Genomic DNA, 22468 nt, shown 5'->3' with positions numbered 1-22468 from the left:
GACATTAAAAGCCCAAGTTTCCTCCCTGGTACACGATTCAGTTTCTTTATCTGTACTGTGATGTCCGTTTTCTTGCGAGCAACAGCGTGGTCACCCTATTGTCTTTACTAGTGCGCGACGCATTGCGTGGCCACACGTTCGCCGATTTGTTACTGAGCTGTCTGTTAGTTTTAGTATGTTTAAGAACGTAAGTACCCATTGAAAATGAATTTGTTATTGAATTTATAATAATTACGTGTCTATACCTATTTGTGATTTCACTTGCTCAAACCATCAACTCGGATAGTTTGTAAATCTGACATTTAATTAAATTATAAAAGAAATTACAAGCAATAAACTTTCTACGATAGTTTTATAAAATAAGCCTGACCTTTGTAAACAAATAGAGTAAAATAATAATCATAATAGGTAATAATAATATAAAGTATGTACCTATATTTTCTCAGTAAATCGAGTTATATTCTCAGTAAATCGAGTTATAAATGTAACATAAAGTGAAGTATATGTATGACAATGTTATTGTAATAAATGTCAATATGAGATATGTACATGAATATGACAATGTATTGACAATATTGACAAATTGTACTGTGCTTAAAAATTTACCAGTCTTCTAACTTGTGAAAAATACTTGGAAAATTTCGTACAAAATACAAAAACTTTAAAAAAATAATCCATCCATCCCAGCCTATATACGTCCCACTGCTGGGCAGAGGCCTCCTCTCAGAACAAGAGGGCTTGGGCCATAGTTCCATCGCGGGCCCAGTGCGGATTGGGAACTTCACACGCACCATTGAATTGCTTCGCAGGTATGTGCAGGTTTCCTCACGATGTTTTCCTTCACCGCAAAGCTCGTGGTAAATTTCAAATGTAACTCCGCACATGAATATCGAAAAACTCAGAGGTGCGAGCCGGGGTTTGAACCCACGACCCTCTGCTTGAGAGGCGATAGGTCAAACCACTAGGCCACCACGGCTTAATACGGATAACATGATTTTGACGGTTACGGAACTCTATCCTGAGCATAAAAGAATAGTAGTTACATACCTAGTAATTACATGGATGAGTAAACACACAATGATTTTAATCCACACGTAAGTACTCGTAAAACTCAAACTGACCGTCGAAACACGTAAATAATAAACGTTTTCTCTGCTCTTCAATATTGCGATTAGAAAGCGCTCGGTCAGAGTAGATCAGCGCTCATTATCTCAAATGGTTACTTTTCCTGCGCGGGCGCATTGGGAGCAATTTAAGCTGGTTTCTATGTGGTTTTTTTAATAATTATTTTTAGTTTGCCTGGTTTAGGGGCTGTTTCACCATTGATTAGTTTTATTTGACGGATAAATGTGATGCCGTCTCCGTCTATTCGAACAAAACAAACAGAGACGGCATCACATTTATCCGTCAAATAAAAATCAATGGATGGTGAATCAGGGCGTTAGTGTCCTATTGCTCGACAAAGGCCTCTCCCATGTCCTGCATTCCTCCCGGTCCAAAGCAGTCTGCGGCTAGTCGTTAAGAAATACATCCAAGTCGTCCCGCCATCTCCGTCTGGGCCTACCCGATCTTCGAAATCTGTCCTGCAGTACCCACTTTGTGGCATTTTAGGGCACCGTATTGGATGCATTCGGCTGACGTGGCCGGCCCAGTCCCACTTCAACATGGCAATCTTCGCATCTATTTCGACAATGCGTGTTTTAGAACGCATCACAATTCTTCCCACTCCCAGCATGCTGGGCAGAGAAAAACAATTTTTCGAATACGAAATACCCCGAAAGTCCTATTTACACGTGGCCACGTTTCAATGATTGATATTATACCTACGTTGATACCGCATACGAATTTATACATTCTCGATAGGCGGAGCTGCAGCAGCTAGCTTGGGAATCATTTTCGAGTGCATCATTTTAAACGTGTCTGTACCGTTTCAAATTGCGCCGCGTGCTCGCACTTTGCAGATTTATTCCCGTCCTACTTACGCTCTCCGACTGCTTAGGTACAGCGTGTCGAGAAATCACGATAATATCGGACCACTCGAGGCAATTGACTCATTAGATAAGTTACTAGCTAGCTGCTATATATATATTCGACTAGATAGAGATAGTTTACTTCCTTCCTTATCCTACTATTATTATAAAGTAGCTATTGCTCGTAATTTCGTACGCGCAGAGTTCCAATTCGTGGCGAAGCTTCTGTTTGTATCTCTTTCATCAGATAAAATTAAAAAAACCTAGTGGAAGACCTGCTAACGCATTATTTTCCGGTTCATGGTTGTCACTTGAAGAAAAGTCCTCCCCCAACAGTTCCCCAACAGTTCCCCAACAGTTACCTATCTGTTCTTCGAGCGATGTGACCCGCTTTGTCGTTTCGAATAGCATATTCTTCGAGCTATGTCGATGACTACTCTAAATCTTAATCGGACACTTGACAGAGTGGTCGCGGTCATGAGGGGTCCCCCATTACTGTAGTTGCTACCTTCGCGATCCTTATGCATCGGTCTCTATTGGCCGCTTGGCGAGCACATTCTACAACTAAGATCTTGGTGACAGATGTGATGGCGTCTGTCATGAGCGCAATGGTTCTATCATTTTCAAAAGGATGCAGTGCATCTCGTGTCTGCATAATAGGGAGGTACATTTATAGGTTTCCTTCAGTGTCTTTAGTTCTGTATTATGCAGTGGCGTGGCGTGAACATTTTCGTTAGGTAACCTCACCAGTGAGGCAGGGAGTGAGGGAAGCGTGTTTTAGGTATCTTCAGATGCAACTCCTTAGAAGTACTGTAGGTATTTTAAGCGAAACATTTAGGCAACCCGGTGGGAATCGAGTTGTTACGACTCCACGTTACTGGTTCTATGTATTTAGGTACTTTTACGCCAGGAGGATTGCGTCCCCCTAGCGCCTCCATCCCGGCACCCATGGTGTATAGTTTATCGGTGACTTTTCCTACTTACTTCATTGTAGACTGTTCCTTTGACGACGACACTGGCTAGCTAAACTTTTGTCTGTCTTGAAATTCGAGCTTAAAGTTCCACCATTATTCCCGCGAGCCGAAACATAAACTGGCAAAGTGCGCCAAGTTGCGACTTAGTTTGATGCTTCTACAAAGTTTAATTTAGTTAATAATTCACACACTGACTTAACTCAGACTTTGGTCGTCTCTGTTTATGCTGTTAAGTAGGTATATGATGTAACTGTTTAAATAAATAAACAATTGTATTACCTACATTTACTGAAAAAACTGAGTCGAATTGACGCACTGAGAGCTCAGCTTCTAAGCAAAATGTATGCAGTGTGGGATCATTGCAGATTGGTCATTTACGTATACCTACAAACAGACATAAAATTAGCATTTATAGACTACTAATACAATTTTTAACTTGTACTGCTCCTTCACAAGCATACACACAACATAGGAATAAAACCATCAACAACATTTTGTAAATGTAAGCAGGTAGAATGAGCACGATGTAATATATGACTACATGTGACCAACGACAGTGTCCGGCGCAGTCGTGTGGTGTAAAGAGCTTGCTCTCAGATCATTTGGCTCGCCTAGGAGCTAGTACTCGAGTCTGCCACCGTTCCCTACATGCTATGAGCACTGCAGTTGCTGCAATGCATCGGTATTCCATTTGATTTCAACGTTTCTAAAGTCTGTAGGATGATTATTATGTTCAAATGCGTGAAGTGAAGTAACACTAAATTGAACCTTATTTTGAGACTACTTTCAACGATGTATCTATTTTAAGGCTCTTTTTGAATATAATCTAGACTCATCTAGTTCAAGCAAAGAAACTGGCTAGCCAGCGCCGAGTGTAATATTACACGAACCACTCGGTGCCACTTTTGACCCTTCTATATAATATGTATAGCCCTGTGTATGTGTAGCCCTCTTGTTCTGAGAGGAGGCCTGTGCCCAGCAGTGGGACGTATATAGGCTGGGATGAAGATATAATATGTACACTTAGGCTAGCGTACTTCTTGACCAATGCATCGGCATCACAATCCAGCACAGAATTTCAACTAGCCTTACATATAAGCACTCTTTTGCAGGGAGAAAATTTAGGCGTATTATAGGTACCTACATATACTTATACGGTTTTGGTTATTTTGGGATAGTTTTTACTTCAATTGCACCAAATTGATGGAAATAAAAGCCTAGTCTTACAGAACTTGTATTTAAATGCTGTGGTATATATAGTTATTTATGTAAATCCTTTACTGTATGTACCTACCTTTATAGAGTAGAGAGTAGAGTCCGATGGCAATGCAATAATGAAATAAAAAAAGTTGTAGGTGTTACACGAAAATAGTATTTAAAAATACAAGTTTTTCTCCTAACGAAACGTTATAAAAGTCTTTACTAAAACAACAACAACAACAATCAAGACTCCAAAAACAGCAAATTGTAAGTAGCTGCAATTATTGCTTTGTGTGTTAAAGTGAATTGAATTTTATCAATTTAGAGACTAAGTTAAAATGTTCCAAAAAGGACGGACCGAAAAACCTCGATGCACGCAGAAAACTTTGGATTTATGAGTTTTTGCTCGCTCTTTTGCAGTAGGAGTTAAGTGATAAATCAAAAATTTGCTTTAACACCCATTACGTTCTCTTAATTTTCATCTTTCATAAGTGTTTTGTTACCTACTCGCAGTACTTAGTAAGATTCGAGGTTATAATAAAGTAGTTTAACTTCTCTCCAATCTTTAAGAGTTTCATTATAGACGAACTGACATTTTTATAGTTTTACTACTGATCCGACAAACGTTGTTTTGACATGTCAATTATTTTAAGTGAATATTTTTTACTGAAAGAGAATTTATGACTCAAAGAGAAATGGAGCGCTATGAACGATGACGGCCTATAAAAATAATCAAACACCAATCATCAACTTTTTTAATCCATTGTACTTAATCGATATATCAATAAATGTGATCCGATTTGGATTTATTCTACAAGCTTTTTTATCAAAATCAGTTAGCAATTATAATGTCATTTAATATGAAGTCAGCAAGATGATTCTGTTTTCAAAATCAGATGAATTTCAAGAGACAATGGCCCAATTGCAAAACAAATTACCTACAAGCAATTAGTATTAGTGAATTTCAATACTATTAGCTAGTAATTTGTTATGCAATTGGGCCAATATCGTAGATCTATACAAAAACCCGGCCAAGAGCGTGTCGGACACGCCCAAAATAGGGTTCCGTAGCCATTACGAAAAAATTAAGTTATATTTTTCTAAGGATTTTGTATTTTATACGAAATCTTCCAAGTTTAGGTATATTTTATACCTCAGGCTGCAAGAGTAAAAGTACTAATAATTGTCAAGAAAACTTAGCCGTTATAGTTTTCCTTGAAAGTTTGATATACTTACTACCCTCCTGATTTTTTTTTTAATTTTTCCACCCACCGGTTTAGATTTTAGAGACGAGACGCTCGATTTTAATGAAAATTTGCACTTTAAGTTGAATATTTCGCAAAGAAACCAATGAATCAAAAAATCGTCCTAGCAAACCAAATTGTTTTGAAAGACCTATCCAACGATACCCCACACTATAGGGTTGGATGAGAAAAAAAAAACACCCCCACTTTACGTCTATGGGTTGTACCCTTAAAAATTTTATATTTAATTTTACATAATATATATCCGTTCAAAATTACAGCTTTCTAGCATTGATAGTCCCTGAGCAAAGCCGCGGACGGACAGACAGACAGACAGACAGACATGACGAAACTATAAGGGTTCCGTTTTTGCCATTTTGGCTCCGGAACCCTAAAAACAGCTAGCGTAAAACTACTGAACATATTTTTGCTTACCTTACACAAATAGTCTAAATTATCACCGACGCCAGGATACCCCGGTTGTTTGTGACAAGGACAAATTACCTCACAGGACAATTCATTAGCTCCCCACGTTCTCGGGATTTTCGAGGCATATCCAGGGATAAAGGTATTATTGCCACGCACGTCTTACTTATTAAGAGCGTTTATACCTGCTGAGCTGGCAACGTTGCATTTTTGTTAGTTTTTCTCGATTATTTCATAATAATTTAATGAAAATTTAAAATGTGGTCTGATAGAACTGTTAATATACAGAGTGTAATTTAGGACGTAATACAAAATTTGTGTTTCGTGCTCAGTTAATGCTGAGTAATATAATGCATTAACTCTTTTGTTGAAATAAGTATGAAACTACCGGTCCATACATTGTTCATGAATAAAAACCACTAAAATTTTCAGACTTATTTCAACAAAAGAGTTAATGCATTATATTACCCAGCATTAACAGCATAAAACACTAATTTTGTATTACGTCCTAGATTTCACCATGTATAAGTTAATGTGTCTACTGCAATAATTATTCGTGATAGACTTTTATATTTCATTGGTTATTAAATAAAATTTTTCAGTAGACCCATTAACTTATTAAAAATTAACAATTTAACAAAATTATTATGATAGAATCGAAAAAAACTAACAAAAATGCAACGTTGCCAGCTCAGCAGGTATAAACGCTCTTAAGAGACCACCGCTAATAGTCGTCATAATTATCATCACAACACGTCTACTGCTGAACAAAGGCGTCTCCCTTAAAACGCCACAATGAACAACATCTCGCCACTTGCATCCACCTGCAACTCGCTTGATGTCTGCAGTCCACTTGGTGGAGGCCTGCCAACGCTTCGTCTTCCGGTTCATGTACGCTACTCTAAAACTTTTCCCCCCAACGATTATCTGTCCTCGAGCAATGTGGCATGTGGCCTGCCCATGCCACTTCAACTTGTTAATTTTTACAACAATGTCACTGTAATGTGTCGAACCGCTAAAAGTAATAAGACTGTATGGAATTGAATAGTTTTGAGAAAGCGGCTGTTTATGTATTTAAAAAAAATTGACACATAAAAGCTCCTAACTACACTGATTGTTATTTTCGTTCACCACTGTACGCGTGTTGTTACCTAACCCGCATATATGACCTAATTTTAAGTTCATTTGATCACTAGAATGAAATAATGGTACAAAAGTAAAAGTAAACAATATAAAACTATGTAGGTAGTAGCGTATCGATATGGCCTGGAAAAGGGTTAAGCAGCTGCCAACTCTATAATTGGCAGGAAACGAGTGAAATTTCCTTGTTATTTGAAACGTACTCTACTGAAATAAACTAACCCTACTTATTTGACAGCACAGCGCCTGCAGGGCTACTACGAAACTCGAAACTCGAAGTTCGTGTCGTACCGTCCCTCTCGCTCTCGTATTAAATAGTATAAGTGTCAGAGGGACCGCATGACACGAACTTCGAGTTTCGAGTTTCGTAGTAGGCCTGCTGACAACCTGAGTACCTAATAAAAAAAAACTCGACATCGTTCATCTGTGTCTCTCAACAGATCTTGGACAGATTAAGCCATTTAATAAAAAAAAAGTATATCACCTTCTTGATCCTTACCATGGGGCTACTCACTACATTCGAAATACCTACTATTAAAGTGAGCGTGAAGCTGAAAATAGGGTAAGAATAAAATACAAGAATGTAGTAGCAAAAATATTGTTTTATGATTCTATCACATTAAGGGCCGCTTGCGCAGTCTAGGGTTAAAAATAACATGGTAACCCTGGAATAGAGGTTACAGTTCCATATATTTTGAGACTATTCAACCTGGGTTATACATAGTGCCATCAACGAAGACGCGTGATTTTGACGAAAATAGACATTATTGACACTGTAATAAGAACCCATGACTCTACATATAGCTGTTAACTTTGAGTTATGTAGTTAACCCTGGTTCACGCAGGCCCGCCTTATAAGTTACTTAATTTAACACTAACAATATTTTGGTAGCACAAACAGTTTAGTCAAATCACATATTATACTTAAATGCTTATGGAATTTTAATTTTATTTGTAGTATATTTGTTAAATGTAGATTTGTGTGTTTCGTTCGTTTGTTGGTTGTGATTCAATAAGCTCTGCTTATAGGTACATTTTGTAAAAATATTTCTTAAAATTTACATTACAATACAAAGAACTACCACTATATTGACAGAAAACAATCGACCTCTCCCCTCTACTACTCACTATCCTTCTACAACTTCATACGAGTAAGTCTTCTCGACGTCTAGACCAGTTAGTATCTTGCCTTCCTGTCTAATCATACATGCGTGTCCTTGTCACTCTTTATCCTAAGCGTTCTGTATGCCCCATAAGTACCCTCATCAAGGTCATCATGCCTGTGGAGTGATCTACAGGAGTGCGTCCGCGTGATCATATCATAGGACCCCACGCTTCCACCTACACGGACAGCGCTCTTATGCCGTGTGCGCACCTGTGTTTCAGGTTTTAGGACGGTCTCGTAGTATTTTCTTTCTTGGGATTGTAGCCATTTTGAATTTGAGAGCAGTTTCTTTGTCCATTCGTCTGCAAATAAGAAATTGGTGGTAAAGTTCTGCATGTCGTGTTTTTTTTTGATCGCCGTTAACTTCGAGAGATGGCTCAGCTCATTGACAGAAACTACTTGATAGAAGCTGCCTATCCTTATTGTTAGAAATATTTAAATTTAGGTATAAATTTGTTTTCAGGTTATCTATGTGGTTTAATTTCATATTTCAGGTATTTATAAGAATTACATGGCGATCTAGCTACCATTGTTAAAGAATGAGTTGACTGTAGCAAAAATTGCAAGTCGATTCACAAGAGCTGACACGAAAAAATTTTATAACAAAAAATTGAACCGACTACAAAAAACCATCAAAATAATTTTCTACCAATCTGAAGTCGGTCAGTGCCTCAGCACGAGCCAGCAGGAGTGGAACTATAGTCATTATTTTGATGGTTTTTTGTAGTCGGCTTCAACTTAATAAATTTTATTCACGCTTTTAGTGTAAATAATCTAAGATACAATAGTTTAATACCAACTGCTCGTCAACTTTTACGAAAGATTGCTTTTTCCGAAGCAGAGACTACATTATTGAGGAGTCTTGGTGCTTCATCACCCGTTTTACCATATACATTACGAGGAGCATAAATTGCTCAGCAACTGTGTTAAAGTAATTAAAATTCAACCCGTGAAATACTTGTTATTGAGTTGTAACTCCGATGGTCAACTGTGGTCTTCATCATCAGTTCCACTTCATCAAATGATGATTTTCAAGATCAAATGCGCGAGTTATTCCTAAATATATCGAAATTACCATAGGCGTTTCGAGAATATTTGAAGAGTTCCCTCGATTTCCTTAAGATCCAATCATTAGATCCCGATTTGGTACTTATGGGACCTAATTGAAGACATTCTTAGACGAACACAAAAAAAAACAAATTGGTTTATAAATGACGGAGTTCTGAGGTAACAAACATAAAAAAAATACAACCGAATTGATAACCTCCTCCTTGTTTAAAGTCGTTTAGAAAGATGTTTATGGGCGGTGGTGATATTTTACCATCAGGAGACCCACTTGCTAGTTTGCCATCCGGTCGAATAAAAAAAAAGTCGATTAAAAATGGATTGAACGAAAGTATGTCACTAATTGTTAGAATTTTTTATAATAAAATGACTAATATTATGTTCATATTGTGTGAAGTGTATGTCTTCTTCACGTAAGTAACACACAGATACTTTCATTTTACTCACCAATTCGTGATAGCTGAGATGAGTAGTAACATTGACAAAGAATTTAATACTAGACTCTCACGTCATATGTAAGTCAAAACTCACCATTCAAATCTTTCATAGCACCAGCCTTCCCCCCATATTCGTATGGAAGACCCTCAAGCGGGAAGTAGTCCACCCCCATAGCTGTGTTGATTTGTTCGTCGCCAGAATGGATCTGGACTACCTTACGCCTCCAGGGGTACAGGCCCAAGTGGAGTAGCAAGAGAGACATCGTCTTCAGGCGGTGGGTGTTGATCACGTGGACTTCGGAGAAACGGAGAGGGTAGGCTGTCTGGAAATGATAATGGTAAAAATTATCAGTTTATTTAGCTGTTGACTGTGGATGCAAATTTCAAACACGTAAAAAAAGTCTGGAGCCAAAAATCAGACGGAGTTTAAAACGGAATGTCAAACGTAGATTTGGCGGTAAACGGTTGCTTACGAAATGTGCTGTAGATATAGTCACGTTTTGTAACTAAGGGACCCCATACATCCCTGTATTATTATTATTTTGTATTTTTTTCTTTAATTGTATACTGTAGTTTTTAAGTATTTTATTAGTAATTATTTTATTAAAAAAAAAATGATTGCCAAGTTTCTTGCGGCGCATCCTTCTTGGCAATGATGGTCTTTCCGAAAGCCCTGGTAGTTTAAAAAATGACGTGTAAAAATGCCCATTGCGTCCTATTTACTGAATATGAAATTGAGAGAGAGGGAGAGACAGAGAGAGAGAGAGAAACATTTATTTACACATATTCGACACAGTCGATATTGGGCATAGTCTCATACTTTTCGATACAATAGTTATTTGTGTCACAAGGGAGCAAAATGGTGTATTTACGGCGAGGGCGTACATTGAATCCAGCATGTAGCGAAGGATTCTACAATAGAATCCTGAGCGTAGCGAGGGATTCTAAAGTAGAATCCTGAGCGTAATGAGGGATTCAAGTGTTAACGCCCAAGATGAAATAATTTTGCTCCCGAGTGGCTCATACAACTTTTCACACCGAGCATTAAGAAATTTGAAGAAAAAAACATCTGAATATAATTAAAAAACAACCAGCATAGAAAATGGCGTGGCTTTATAATAAAATTATAAACTTCAAAAAATGGCATTTGCAATAAAACACTTAGAAAAGCCAGGAACAGAAAAGTTGCACTTTGCTCCCTCTCGACAGGGAGGAAAAGTTACTTTTCTGAAGGAGAGGTGTGAAGTGTGTGAGAGGTGTTTTTGCCTGACACACACGACACGTTGCTATTAATGTCATGTTATGATACGGTGTAATGGCTAGAAACCTTTATTTTTTTTCTTTTAAATTTTTATCTAAGTAAAGTTTATTTAATGCACTTGGCTTTTGTGGTACGCAACCTTAAAAACGGAGTCCATCACGAGTCGCGCACGAACGACGTCGCTCTCTAGCGCATGACAATTGCGAGGCATTCGAGCGAGAAATATTAAGTCGTGTGGAGACGACTGTTAATTGGGCTAAAATCGTGGGAATACTTGGTGTTTCTAACTAGTTTATGCCACCAGCTTCGGCTGCGTAGAAGAACAATACTAGACTAAAGGCCTTATTGTCTAACACACTTGAAATCACAATCGTTTTCGCCACTTCTTTCTGTCACACGATATAAGGTGAGGGTAGAAAAAGATGGTGAATGCGATCGCGAACATCAGAGCTTCCACCCCAAGCTATACTACGAAGCGCAAAATTAGAACTGCGTATCTTGCCGTCCCTTTGACGCTTATATTATTAAGTACGAGAGTGAGAGGGACGGTACCAATGATACGAACTTCGAGTGTCGAATTTCGTAGTGGCCCACCGTTTTATACTGTGTGACAGAAAGAAAATATGGTGAAGAGGATTGTGATTTCAAGTGTGTTTTCCTTAAGCCGAAATCCAACTATCTATTGTAAATGCCAAATTTATAACGTGCGTGCAAGTATGCATGTAATTTTAAACCTTCACTTCATATGTCTAATTAACTTTGTTTTACTAGCTTTAATAATTGAAATAATTGTAAAATAATTATTGTGCCGCAATAGTAGTTTAGTCTCGCGTTAAAAACTCTACTTTTCACTTTGAATGCGAGGAAAAATAACGACGTTCTGTTCAAAATTACAATATTCTTTTTTAAAAATGTATGCTCACTACGACTAATGGACATCTGTTCAAAATACAAATAGAAAAAAAATAGTACGCGGTTTTTTCTTCTTTGATTTTTTTTTTGTAAAGTGACTGCAAGCTTGCATATTTAGCCAACAGTTTAATAATTGAAAAATATTTTAATACTAATAATGGAACTATGCATGCTATTGAATAGATTCATATTCGTAATCATTAATTGTGTTTTACGAAATTAAATCGGGTTTTCTAATATTTTTGCAGAGTAGTCATTTTGAGGTTATATCCACGCTCTAAAAATTGTCTTCTCCTTCATTCACAAACACCGCGTTTGCTTGTTTCGGGGCTTCCAACGCAAGCTAAAAAAAAATACTTCAATCCCTACAGATTTATGAACAGCTTTAGTCTCGATATGCAGAGAAGAGTAACATTTTAAGAGTAGGAGAAGTTATATAAATTTTTTTTGCTAAGCTACTTGCGGCGCATTGTCCTTGCCCATGATGGTCTTTTCGAAAGCGCTGATACTTAGAATAAAAAAGTGAATAATAAAGTGAGTTAAAGAGCCCGTTGCAGTCTACTCGCAGAATAAACGTTTGGAAGAAATTTAGTATGTAGGTATAGCTGAACGTGTATAATTGTATAACACATAGTCTATTTTTCTCCCGGTAGGTATTCCCAAGGGATCTGGATGTTTCAAGTTTCAATCACTGGGATTATTAGAGTGACGAAATTTTCACGGGCATTTTCGTAGAACTTTAATGAAATTTACTACGCAATTTATGGGAATTACTGTGGACATTTTTGCAAAATCCCGGAACTATCCGATATATAATTTGCTCTAACCTTCATGCAGTGTACGAAATCTTTCCAGTAGCTGCCTTTGAAGTGGTTCTTGATATGTGCTGGTTGTAGGTCGCTTACATCTATGAACACCACTTCCTCTCCAGGAGTTGGGTCTTCTTTTAACCTGGATGGAACATAAGTAAAGGATTTTAATTAACTTTTATTAAGGAGATTAGGTCTACCTACTCCTGATTTTGGTCGGTGAATTCGAGAATCATCATTCATCGTCATCATCCCGACATTGCAGGACACAGGCCTCCTCTCAGAACGAGATGGCTCGAGCCTTAATGTTTGCCTACGTTTCCTGTCTTCAACTATTTAAATCTTCATTTACTTATATTATAAATGTGAAAGAAACTCTATCTGTTATTTCTTCACGCTTAAACAGATGCACCGATTTAAATAAAATACGAGTATGATATCTCGGAAAATTGCGTTTTTTCTGCGGAATATTTTACAGGATAAACGATTTTTTTACAGACGGAATCACAAGCAATATTAAATAATAACACTATTTTCGACAAACACGTCAAAAAATATAGTAATAAAGACCATAGAATAAGTATCTTATTGTTTGATTGTTATTTTGTAATTGCTGAGACGGGAGAGTAAACAGTCTGTGAGAGACAACAAAAGGGGTTATTGCGGCTTTTGTTCTCTTAAATGTTATTCTTCGAAGTTATTGAAAATTCAAGATACAATAATAAATTTTCAACGACAATGTCAGAACGAGAAATTTGTTCGAGCGAGTTCCGACGGCCTTCAAATTGTTTTGCCTGATATTTATTTATTCCTCTTAATGGCGGCCATAAGGCTTGGGCCAATGTCAGTTAAATTAAAGATAAATATATTCTTCTTATGCATGTTGTACGGTGATTGTAGTTTTTGCAACTTGATAGCAAAATTCCAGAAACCACGCGGAGACCACTTGCGCATTAAAAAATGTCAGACACGAGAGCAATATAGAATTTTATGATCACTGTTCACTGTTAAGGTTAATCGCCGCATAAAACACTATCAAAATTATACTTCAACTAGCCAAAGAAGCAGAAATACCAAAATTAGATATCGTCTACATCCGCCATGTTCGAATGCTACAAATCGAATCCTGCCTGATATTTCGCACGCTTGACAATGCAATGACAATCGTTGTAAATAGGTAAGTATACAATTTTATAAAAGGCAGATCTTTTAGACGGGGAGTTATTTTCATATTTTTTATAGGTTAGTTCTTTTTGTTTTTATATGTGTATAAACTCTTTATTGTAGACTTCTTTTTATAAAAAAATAATACTTAAATATGATTTATCTTTATAACATTTAACTATAAAAAAATTATAAAAAAGAAAAGCGTAGGTTAAAATAATATTGGAACAATATTTTCTAAACTAGCCATTATCTGTGGTTTAGCAAATCAATAGAAATTCCGGTATTATGCAAAAACTACATAGTGCATTTCACTAACGTTGCATAAAAAAAGAGTGGAACATAAAACGTCCTCCTTTTTTGAAATCGGTTAAAAAGAATTTTCATGTCTAATCCTAGCGGTTGTAATTTAACGCGCTAAAATTAAATTAGAAAACTATATACTTATAGTAATTAAGTTTCCTTAAGTTTCCTAAATAAATTTCTGCGCAACTTTCTTATAGTTTTACAAGCTTTTATTTAGTTTCACATGTTCCGTTGTCTTCCGTCCGTCTGTCTGTAATCAAATCTTGCAAGTTAAATTCGGCCAACTTTCATTAGTTGGAATGACTTGAAATTTGGTATACTTATTTAACTTGCGTGATAATACAATAGTCTGGTAGTGACATTCTGGTATCCAGATCGATAGAAATGAAATCTTAAAATTTAAACCGCTGGGTTTAGTCATGAAATTTTGTACAGTCGTTCTTAACACAACCTCAATGAAGATACCTGATTGAATAGTTTACGCGTGCAAAGCCGCGTGTAAACTCTAGTAAGTTATAAGGTACTCACCGTATATCTAAGATCATGAGCCACCTCGCCAGCAGAGCCCTGGCTGAGAGTGGCCTGTCCATCGCTGTCGGCGCTGGCAGCCGCACCAGTGTCATCCGGCGACCGCCTACGCTGCGGGCTCGGAGTGACACTATGTAGCTGAGAAAAAACACCATATCTAATTTATTGAATCAGGCATTACTTTGCGGTGGTCCATATGAATAAATGCAAAAGTTTGTGTGTGTGTGTGTGTGTGTGTGTGTGTGTGTGTGTGTGTGTGTGTGTGTGTGTGTGTGTGTGTGTGTGTGTGTGTGTGTGTGTGGGTGTGTGGTGTTACTCCTTCATGCTACAACGGCTGGAGGGATTTGGATGATATTTGGTATGTAGATAGTTGGACATCTGGAATAACACATCTAGACTACTTTTTATCCCGATATTCCCAGGAGACAGGGATATAGCTATAGTTGGGATGGTTGTTTTTAATGCAACGTCAATGAAAACCACAAAGTAATTAGTACTTTTCGGGAATTCCCACGGGAATTATGTTAAAATCCCGGAATTTCAATTGTAACTAATGATTTACGGATGCGAAGTCGCGGGTGAACACTAGTGCAGTATAAATAAGCACGCTAAAGCGATATTGTACCAATATCTTTCGATGCTTGTAGATACGCGATTTGATTTGAATCCAGACGGATGCTTGGTGCGGGAACAGCCATATTGCTGTTTTGAGAGATGCAGGGACCACAATTTAGACAGTTATTTACGGATAAAAAGCTTGGCAAATTTTAAAGAAGTCCATTATTTCAAAACTCATCGTCACCTTATTCTCGTGAGTCCTTGTGTACTTTATAAAGAACAATTTAGTACTAAGAATAACGGCCGAATGTACTTTTTAAAGCACAAATTGTTTTTTGAATAAATAATAAAACAATAAATAAATAAATTTTAGGAATGTTGAAATAATACCCGAAATAACAAAGCTGGTGAGCCACGTCTGGGTTTTAAGTACTAAATCTGTTAAAAAAACAAAATCTATATTTATTGATGACTACCTATATCTATCTATTATCTATGAACTAAAATAATTTCCTTGCTCACCCGCGTTAGACCTAACAACTGGTAGCATGGTGTACGGTTGTGTCACTCTGAAGATGAGCTCTGTTTGAGTTCGAAACGCGTCAGTGTAGTGTGGTGGTGGTGATAGATGGGTTTGTGTGATTTGTGTGTGTTCTTACAGTGTGGAGGTGGAGGAACTGCATGAACACGCATATTTTGCATAAGCTTAGCTATCGTAAGGTCGCGGGTGAGCAAGGAAATTATTTTAGTTCATTGATATGGACCTCCGCAAAGTAACGCCTGATTCAATAAATTATCTATTATCTATTCTTTTATCGCTATCCCGCGAGAATTTACAATTTTCTGAGATAAAAGCTAAAGAAAAGTAAAATTATCTCCATAACACATTATAGCCAGTAAGTAAAGTACTTTAGAATAAGAATAAGAATGGTTTATTGGCTGATAAAATAGATACACATACTGAATCACTGAAATATACACATCCATGCCTATTCCTGTGTGTATAATTGTGTCCCCCCCCTCTATCTTGTAAACCGTTTGTCCAAAAAATATGCAAAAAATATGGAAAGGTAACGCTTAATGCTTAATAAATACTTTCAACTAAAATTAGTTTCAACATGATCGGATATACCATTTTTGAGTTATTGCCGAAAAACTGCGCTTCTCAACAAAAGGACGTAAGTGCCGCGAAGATACGCTCTTTTTCTGGTAATAGATTTTAAGACTGTAGTGTTTTAATTTGTGTTATAACGCACATAATATTACTTGATTTTTTTCGTAATGGCTACGGAACCCTATCTTGGGCGTGTCCGACATGCTCTTGGCCGGTTTTTTTTTTCATTTTCGGAAATGATTCATGATTTTCGTTGTTTTTACTCCATCTAAAATTTTGTCCTAATTTTGAAAATACGAACTCGTAAATTTAAAGCATGGCCACCCTGCATTGCACAATAAAGTAGGTACTGGGAAATTCATAGCGGAAAATGCTGGCCATATTTCAAAAGCGGACCATAGAGCACTTGTCTTCGATGTTGCAGCGCTTTGGGCGAGCAGCCATCTTGGATTTCATGCGAATTTATATTCAAGTGGAAGTTAATGGATGGAATTGAACACTATTTTGGTACAGCGCATTACTATGACTTAAAAGAGAAATTATTGCATTCTATTTACGCGCTAGTAGATCAAAACTTCTATTAAACGGTGCCAGATGTTTAGTGAAGGTGAAGGAAAACATCGTGAGGAAACCTGCACAAACCTGCGAAGCAATTCAATGGTGCGTGTGAAGTTCCCAATCCGCACTGGGCCCGCGTGGGAACTATGGCCCAAGCCCTCTTGTTCTGAGAGGAGGCCTGTGCCCAGCAGTGGGACGTATATAGGCTGGGATGATGGGATGATGAGATGTTTAGTACGAATTTTGTAATGTTGTGGGGCTTAAGAGCGTTTATACCTGCAACCTGCAACCTGAGATGGCAACATTGCATTTTTGTTAGTTTTGCTCGATTATTCCATAAAAATGTAATGAAAATTAAAAATGTGATCTGATATAACTCTTCTTAATATATAAGTTAATGTGTCTACTCCAATAATTATTAGTGATAGACTTTTATATTCTTTAAAAACGAACAAATGTTTAAGTATAATATGTTTAAGTATATAGTATAAAATAAAAGTCTATCACGAATAATTATGACAGTAGACACATTAATATATATTAAGAACAGTTCGAACAGACCACATTTTTTATTTTCGTCCAATTTTTATGGAATAATCGAGAAAACTAACAAAAATGTAACGTTGCCAGCTCAGCAGGTATAAACGCCCTTAATCAATATTACAAATGCGATGGGAATCAAAGACACAGCGCCACTGATATACATATAGGTATACTAAAGTATGAGTATTCTTTGCTTATGTAGTACTTAGTACTAGTACCCATAACACAAGCATTGCTTACTTTTAGACTAGGTCAATTTTAGTGTCGTGTCCCGTGCAAAAAAAAAGTTTCCATGTTAAGACTAAATTTGCCTTTTTCTTTTTCGCCTTTGTACATATTTTTCTCTTGTAAACTGTTATTTTCATGTGTTTAGTATCACACCAATATCGTAAATGAGAAAGTTTGTTAGTCTGTTTGTTTGGTACTTTTTAACGTCTAAACCGCCGAACCGATTTAGACAAAATTCGATATATGTAAAGATAATTTGAGTCTCGTGTGAAGGACTTAGGATAGTTTTCATGCCGGAAAATTAGATAGTTCCCGCAGGTTAGAGAAAAACGAATTCTACAGGCATAGTGTACAATAAAAAGTTATACAATATAATAATAATATCATATAATATAATAATATAATATAATACAAAACAACACAATACAATACTTACGCATCTTGACAGCTGGATAAAATATCCTCGTCATCAGGATGCCGCTTGTGCCACAGATGCGTGAGCCCACCAGGCCCCCTGGCCGCATAGTACCGCCGGGCTCTCCTTGAAGCCTCGCTCTCATCTCCGTTGCAGGTCGAGAGGAACAGGTTCAAGGTTGCCAGCTCGTCGTCAGAAGCTGCTCGTGTCAGGTTGTCGCGGGCCCATCGTTGGGAGAACGAAGCTGCCGCGTGCATCCTGGATCTGGACAAATAAATAAATTACAATAACCACATCTCGACTCGAGCTACATAAGGGCTGATGTGAATGGGTCCATATCGGTTCCCATACTTATTGGAAGTCCGAATGTAATGTTTGTCAGAACGATCGTTTGTCATAACTCTTTTTCTCCGAATCCAATAATTGTTCAGAATTGTTATAAAACAAACTTAACCTAACTTATAGTTTTCTATAGGGTCACCATTTAAAAATTTCAGAAAACAATAAGGTTTCAGTGGAAAAAAACTATGATAAACGATGATTCGGACAAAAATACGGTATGTCCAGCAAAGAGTAGAGATCCCGCATTAATTTCACACAGCCGATATTTAGTTTAATTTTGAATGCTCATGGATTTGAAGTCGCAAAATCTTGTTTTTCGGATTCCCGGAAATCTCTGTTTTTTAGTTAAAATCTTAAAAAAAATACATAGGTTGTTGATAAACTCAAAGGTAACTCTCGACAAAAGTGCTCTCTGAAATGACAGCTCAACAAATGAGTAAAAATCTCAATTCAAGATTCTGAGTATTTTCCGAAGGAATTAATTTTCTTCTCAAATTGTATTACATTACGCGTCCCAATATTTGAACACAATATTTGCTCCCTTTTCGGGTTGTGTTCTATTTTTTGCGAAGAAAATTGTGTTTCTGCATTGACATTGCTTGTAGACCTTGGGGCCTCTATCTGTGGTTCAAGTTAGAAGCGAGAGAATGCCTGAGTTAAAAGAGTTTTAGATACACTGTAAAGTTGGGTTCAAAAATAAATAAAAAGTAATTGTAGACTTTCAAAAATATGTATAAAAATCCAATTGATACTTTATATATAAATATTCTTAAGAGCAAGATTTGTCTCGTTCGGGAGGCAATCGGCATCGCGATGTTACTTATTATTTTTTCGTCGAATATCCTACAGTGTCTTTAGATAATCTTCAACCAGTGTATGTTATTTATTGCTTTGAAATGTGGTCCCTCACAATAAGCTTTACAAGAAAGAATACTTTTACAAAAGTTACAACAAAATGTAAGAAAAACAAATACACGAACCAATGGTCAGGCAATTGTTTCAACTTAGTATAATTCCAGATGGGAATAAGGATTCAAAGAGCAATGGAAAGGGCTGAAAGGGCTAGATTCAACCAGTAATAATAAAATCCCGGATTTCCAGATTCCGGAAACAAAACATAAAAAATATTAAACTAGTTAAAGGTCGATTCTTCCAGGGTAGGCCGCGGTACCTTAATTGGTAGCTGGCTGTAGCAACCACATATGTCCACTACCCCCCTCCCCCTACCCTCCCACATGAGCAGCAAGGTAGGTAGCAGCGCCTCCTACCTAGGGGTTACCCCATGCCGCAGACTGATCCGCATAATGAAGCGGCATAGGGCGGGAACTTTATTGGAGGAACTGATGACTATTAGAGTCTAGTTCTTAAGTAGTAACCACATACCGGAAGACGAGGCGTAGATAGACCCTACACAAAGTGTACTGAGGACTTGGTGTAAGTTGCTGGAGTCCGCTGGATACGAGCGGCGCTCGGCCGGTCATTGTGATAATCTTTGAGGGCCTACGCCCAGTAGAAGACATCGTTTGACTGATGAGAATGAAGATGAAGGAAGTACCAGATGGTGTAGGTACAAGTAGGTTCACTGTGTCACCTAAGTTGCAAACTTGGTCGGACAGCACATGTTTGTCAAACCACAGCCTAGCACATACTGATGCTTTATGAGTGAAGGTCTAACGTAGTTGAACTGAACACAATAAACAATGAAAATAACTCAGAACATTGAACAAACGGTCTCAAGAAATTCCATATTTTTTCTTAGTATTTTAATTATTGTCAGTTTAAAACAAAGAATAGTTATGACACGAGCAGGCAATGCGCGCTTTCTCTGCCGAAGTACAGTCGAGTGAAAAAACACGGACTTAACTAACACTTCAAAAATATACACAGATTCTTATTCCGACGTACCTAATAAGGCCGTGGTACGTAACATAATTTTGAATGATTCGAATAGATACATATTTTTGCACTTGACCATAACCACTTGAGTCATGATAATGGACGTTTTTCACACTTGTGTAAACGATTTTGTTTTCACATACGTTTATTGGTACAGTCACCAGAAGAAAACGTGCATAAAGTGTCTGATACGACTCTATTTCTAAGGTCAGAAGGACGTGTCAGATATTTTTTCACGCTCCGCTGTGTCTGTGCTACTAATTATTAATAACAGCTGAAATAAGACAGTATAAATAACAGCTTGTAAAAATAAATATAAACTCACTTCTCTGCCTTCCAATGTGTAGTGCAATTGCAAAGTGAAGCCCATACCCGATACCTTAACTAGCTAACTTGACCCATGCAGGATATCCAGGATCTATGATATATTTGTGCACGTTTTGTTGTGTCAATTTATGCTGTTGACTCTGCCAGTGAGAACGAAAAAGATTGTCCGCTGCCGCGTTTGAATTTGACCTATGTGAGCCATGTGACCGTTTTTTACTGAGTTCGTTCGCTACCTTTCACGGCGCATGGTTCCGTCCTTGTGTTCAGGTCGGATGATTCACTACACGACATCTAGCTGAAGTTATGGGTTTCTTTAAAAGATTTCATTCTATGTAGTTATGTATTATCATCATCATTATCATCAGCTGGAAGACATTAACATCAACTGCTGAACAAAGGCCTCCCCTCCAGAGCGCCACAATAAATGACTCGTCACTTCCATCCACCGGTTGCCCAGAACTCTCAGCAAGAGGTCGTCAGTCCATCTATTCGGAGGCGTGCCTACGTTTCGTCTTCCAATCCGTGGCCGCCACTCAAGGACTTTTGCAGGTAATGTATGCACTAGGAAAGCGACTAATAGAGATAGTGAAGCGTCTTATGCAAAAGACCGACTTCAAAAAAAGAAGGATCTATGTGCGATTGTATAATATATTATATTATTATATTATTATATTATATATAAATAAAAATGAATCGTAAAATGTGTTGCTAAGCGCAAAACTCGGGAACGACTGGTCCGATCTCGCTAATTATTTTTTTGTTGTGTTCATTACTGTCAGGAGTAGGTTTTTATGGAAGAAAATACAGAAAAAAAACAACGGGGCGAAGCCGCGGGCAACAGCTAGTTTTTAATAAACCTACAGTATAATTCCATTTATCCTAGAATCTTTAATATTATATATATTGAATTAAATAAAATAATACTAATAAGAAGAAGACAAAGAAAACTTACCTAAGAAACCTTAACTAAGTATATCTAATATGTTACTATGAAATAAAAATTATAAAAAGAAAACCCCGTCCAAAAGATCTGCCTGTGGCAGAGTTCCCATGATGCTGGCCGCATTACCCCTTTGGACCGCAAGTGCGATCCGCTGGGATAAATACGTACCAGCTCTTGGGTCCCCAGAGGTATCGATCAACCGGGAAGAAAGGGCCTTTATGAAACACTTCATATCGGCTGACCAAGGCCCTAGAGTCTCAACAGCAAGCGCCGCAAACTCGTAATCTTTTAATAAAGAGGAGTACTTGCGGCGCTTGAGGAGTTGGGCCTGATCAGCCGCAGCGCCGGCTCGTGAGCTAGTTGCCTGGATGTGGGACAGAGCGAAAGTATCAACGCATGTAGCGTCCCACACCAGGGCCCTACCGAGCTTCCACGGCACCAGGGTGACGCCGTCTGGACGCTTGCCATCGTCCCTTGCCATGCCAGCCGGCTCTAAAGCCGAAGGCACTGACGCGGTGGCAAGCGACCGACGTACTATGTCATTTATGGTGCCATGACGGTACATACGGCCGGCGCTTCTAGCACACGAAAGACCATGTCGTCCTAGTTGATCGACGTTTTTGCCACACGCGCAGATATGAGGAATGCATATTCTGGCCCCAAGTCTCAGGGAAATTGCTATCCGCAAAGTACTTGGGTCCAGAATAGTGCCAATATCAGAATCTTGAAATTTTGCATAGCAATAGGTAACAAGTCTAAAATCGTATTTTTTTTATTTCTGTCCGTCTACCAACTTAAAATGACCTCACACATTTATACAATATGCTTTAAGCAGTGCGCGACTTATACTGGATTTATAGATACCTATAAATTAGTACGGAGCTCTCGGTGCAAGAGTCCGTCTCGCATTTGGCCGGTTGGCTGTTTTCAATCCTCATGGCTT

At 37.8% G+C, this 22468-nt stretch overlaps 1 protein-coding gene across 1 annotated transcript; it reads right to left on the bottom strand.

Annotated features, from left to right (window-relative positions):
- Nucleotides 1-7536: 7536 nt before the first annotated feature.
- LOC141431029 (uncharacterized) lies at nucleotides 7537-18283 on the bottom strand. The gene is made up of 5 exons (XM_074091992.1): nucleotides 18039-18283; nucleotides 14602-14739; nucleotides 12622-12745; nucleotides 9716-9944; nucleotides 7537-8421 (listed from the first exon to the last, which is right to left on the bottom strand). Exons 1-5 carry the CDS (start codon nucleotides 18272-18274, stop codon nucleotides 8156-8158), a joined length of 993 nt encoding a protein of 330 aa, XP_073948093.1. The 5' UTR covers nucleotides 18275-18283; the 3' UTR covers nucleotides 7537-8155.
- Between the last annotated feature and the right edge of the window lie 4185 nt (nucleotides 18284-22468).

Source organism: Choristoneura fumiferana, chromosome 9, assembly GCF_025370935.1.
Source record: "Choristoneura fumiferana chromosome 9, NRCan_CFum_1, whole genome shotgun sequence".
NCBI classification, from domain to species: domain Eukaryota; kingdom Metazoa; phylum Arthropoda; class Insecta; order Lepidoptera; family Tortricidae; genus Choristoneura; species Choristoneura fumiferana.
This window is presented reverse-complemented; position numbering and strand designations above follow the sequence as displayed.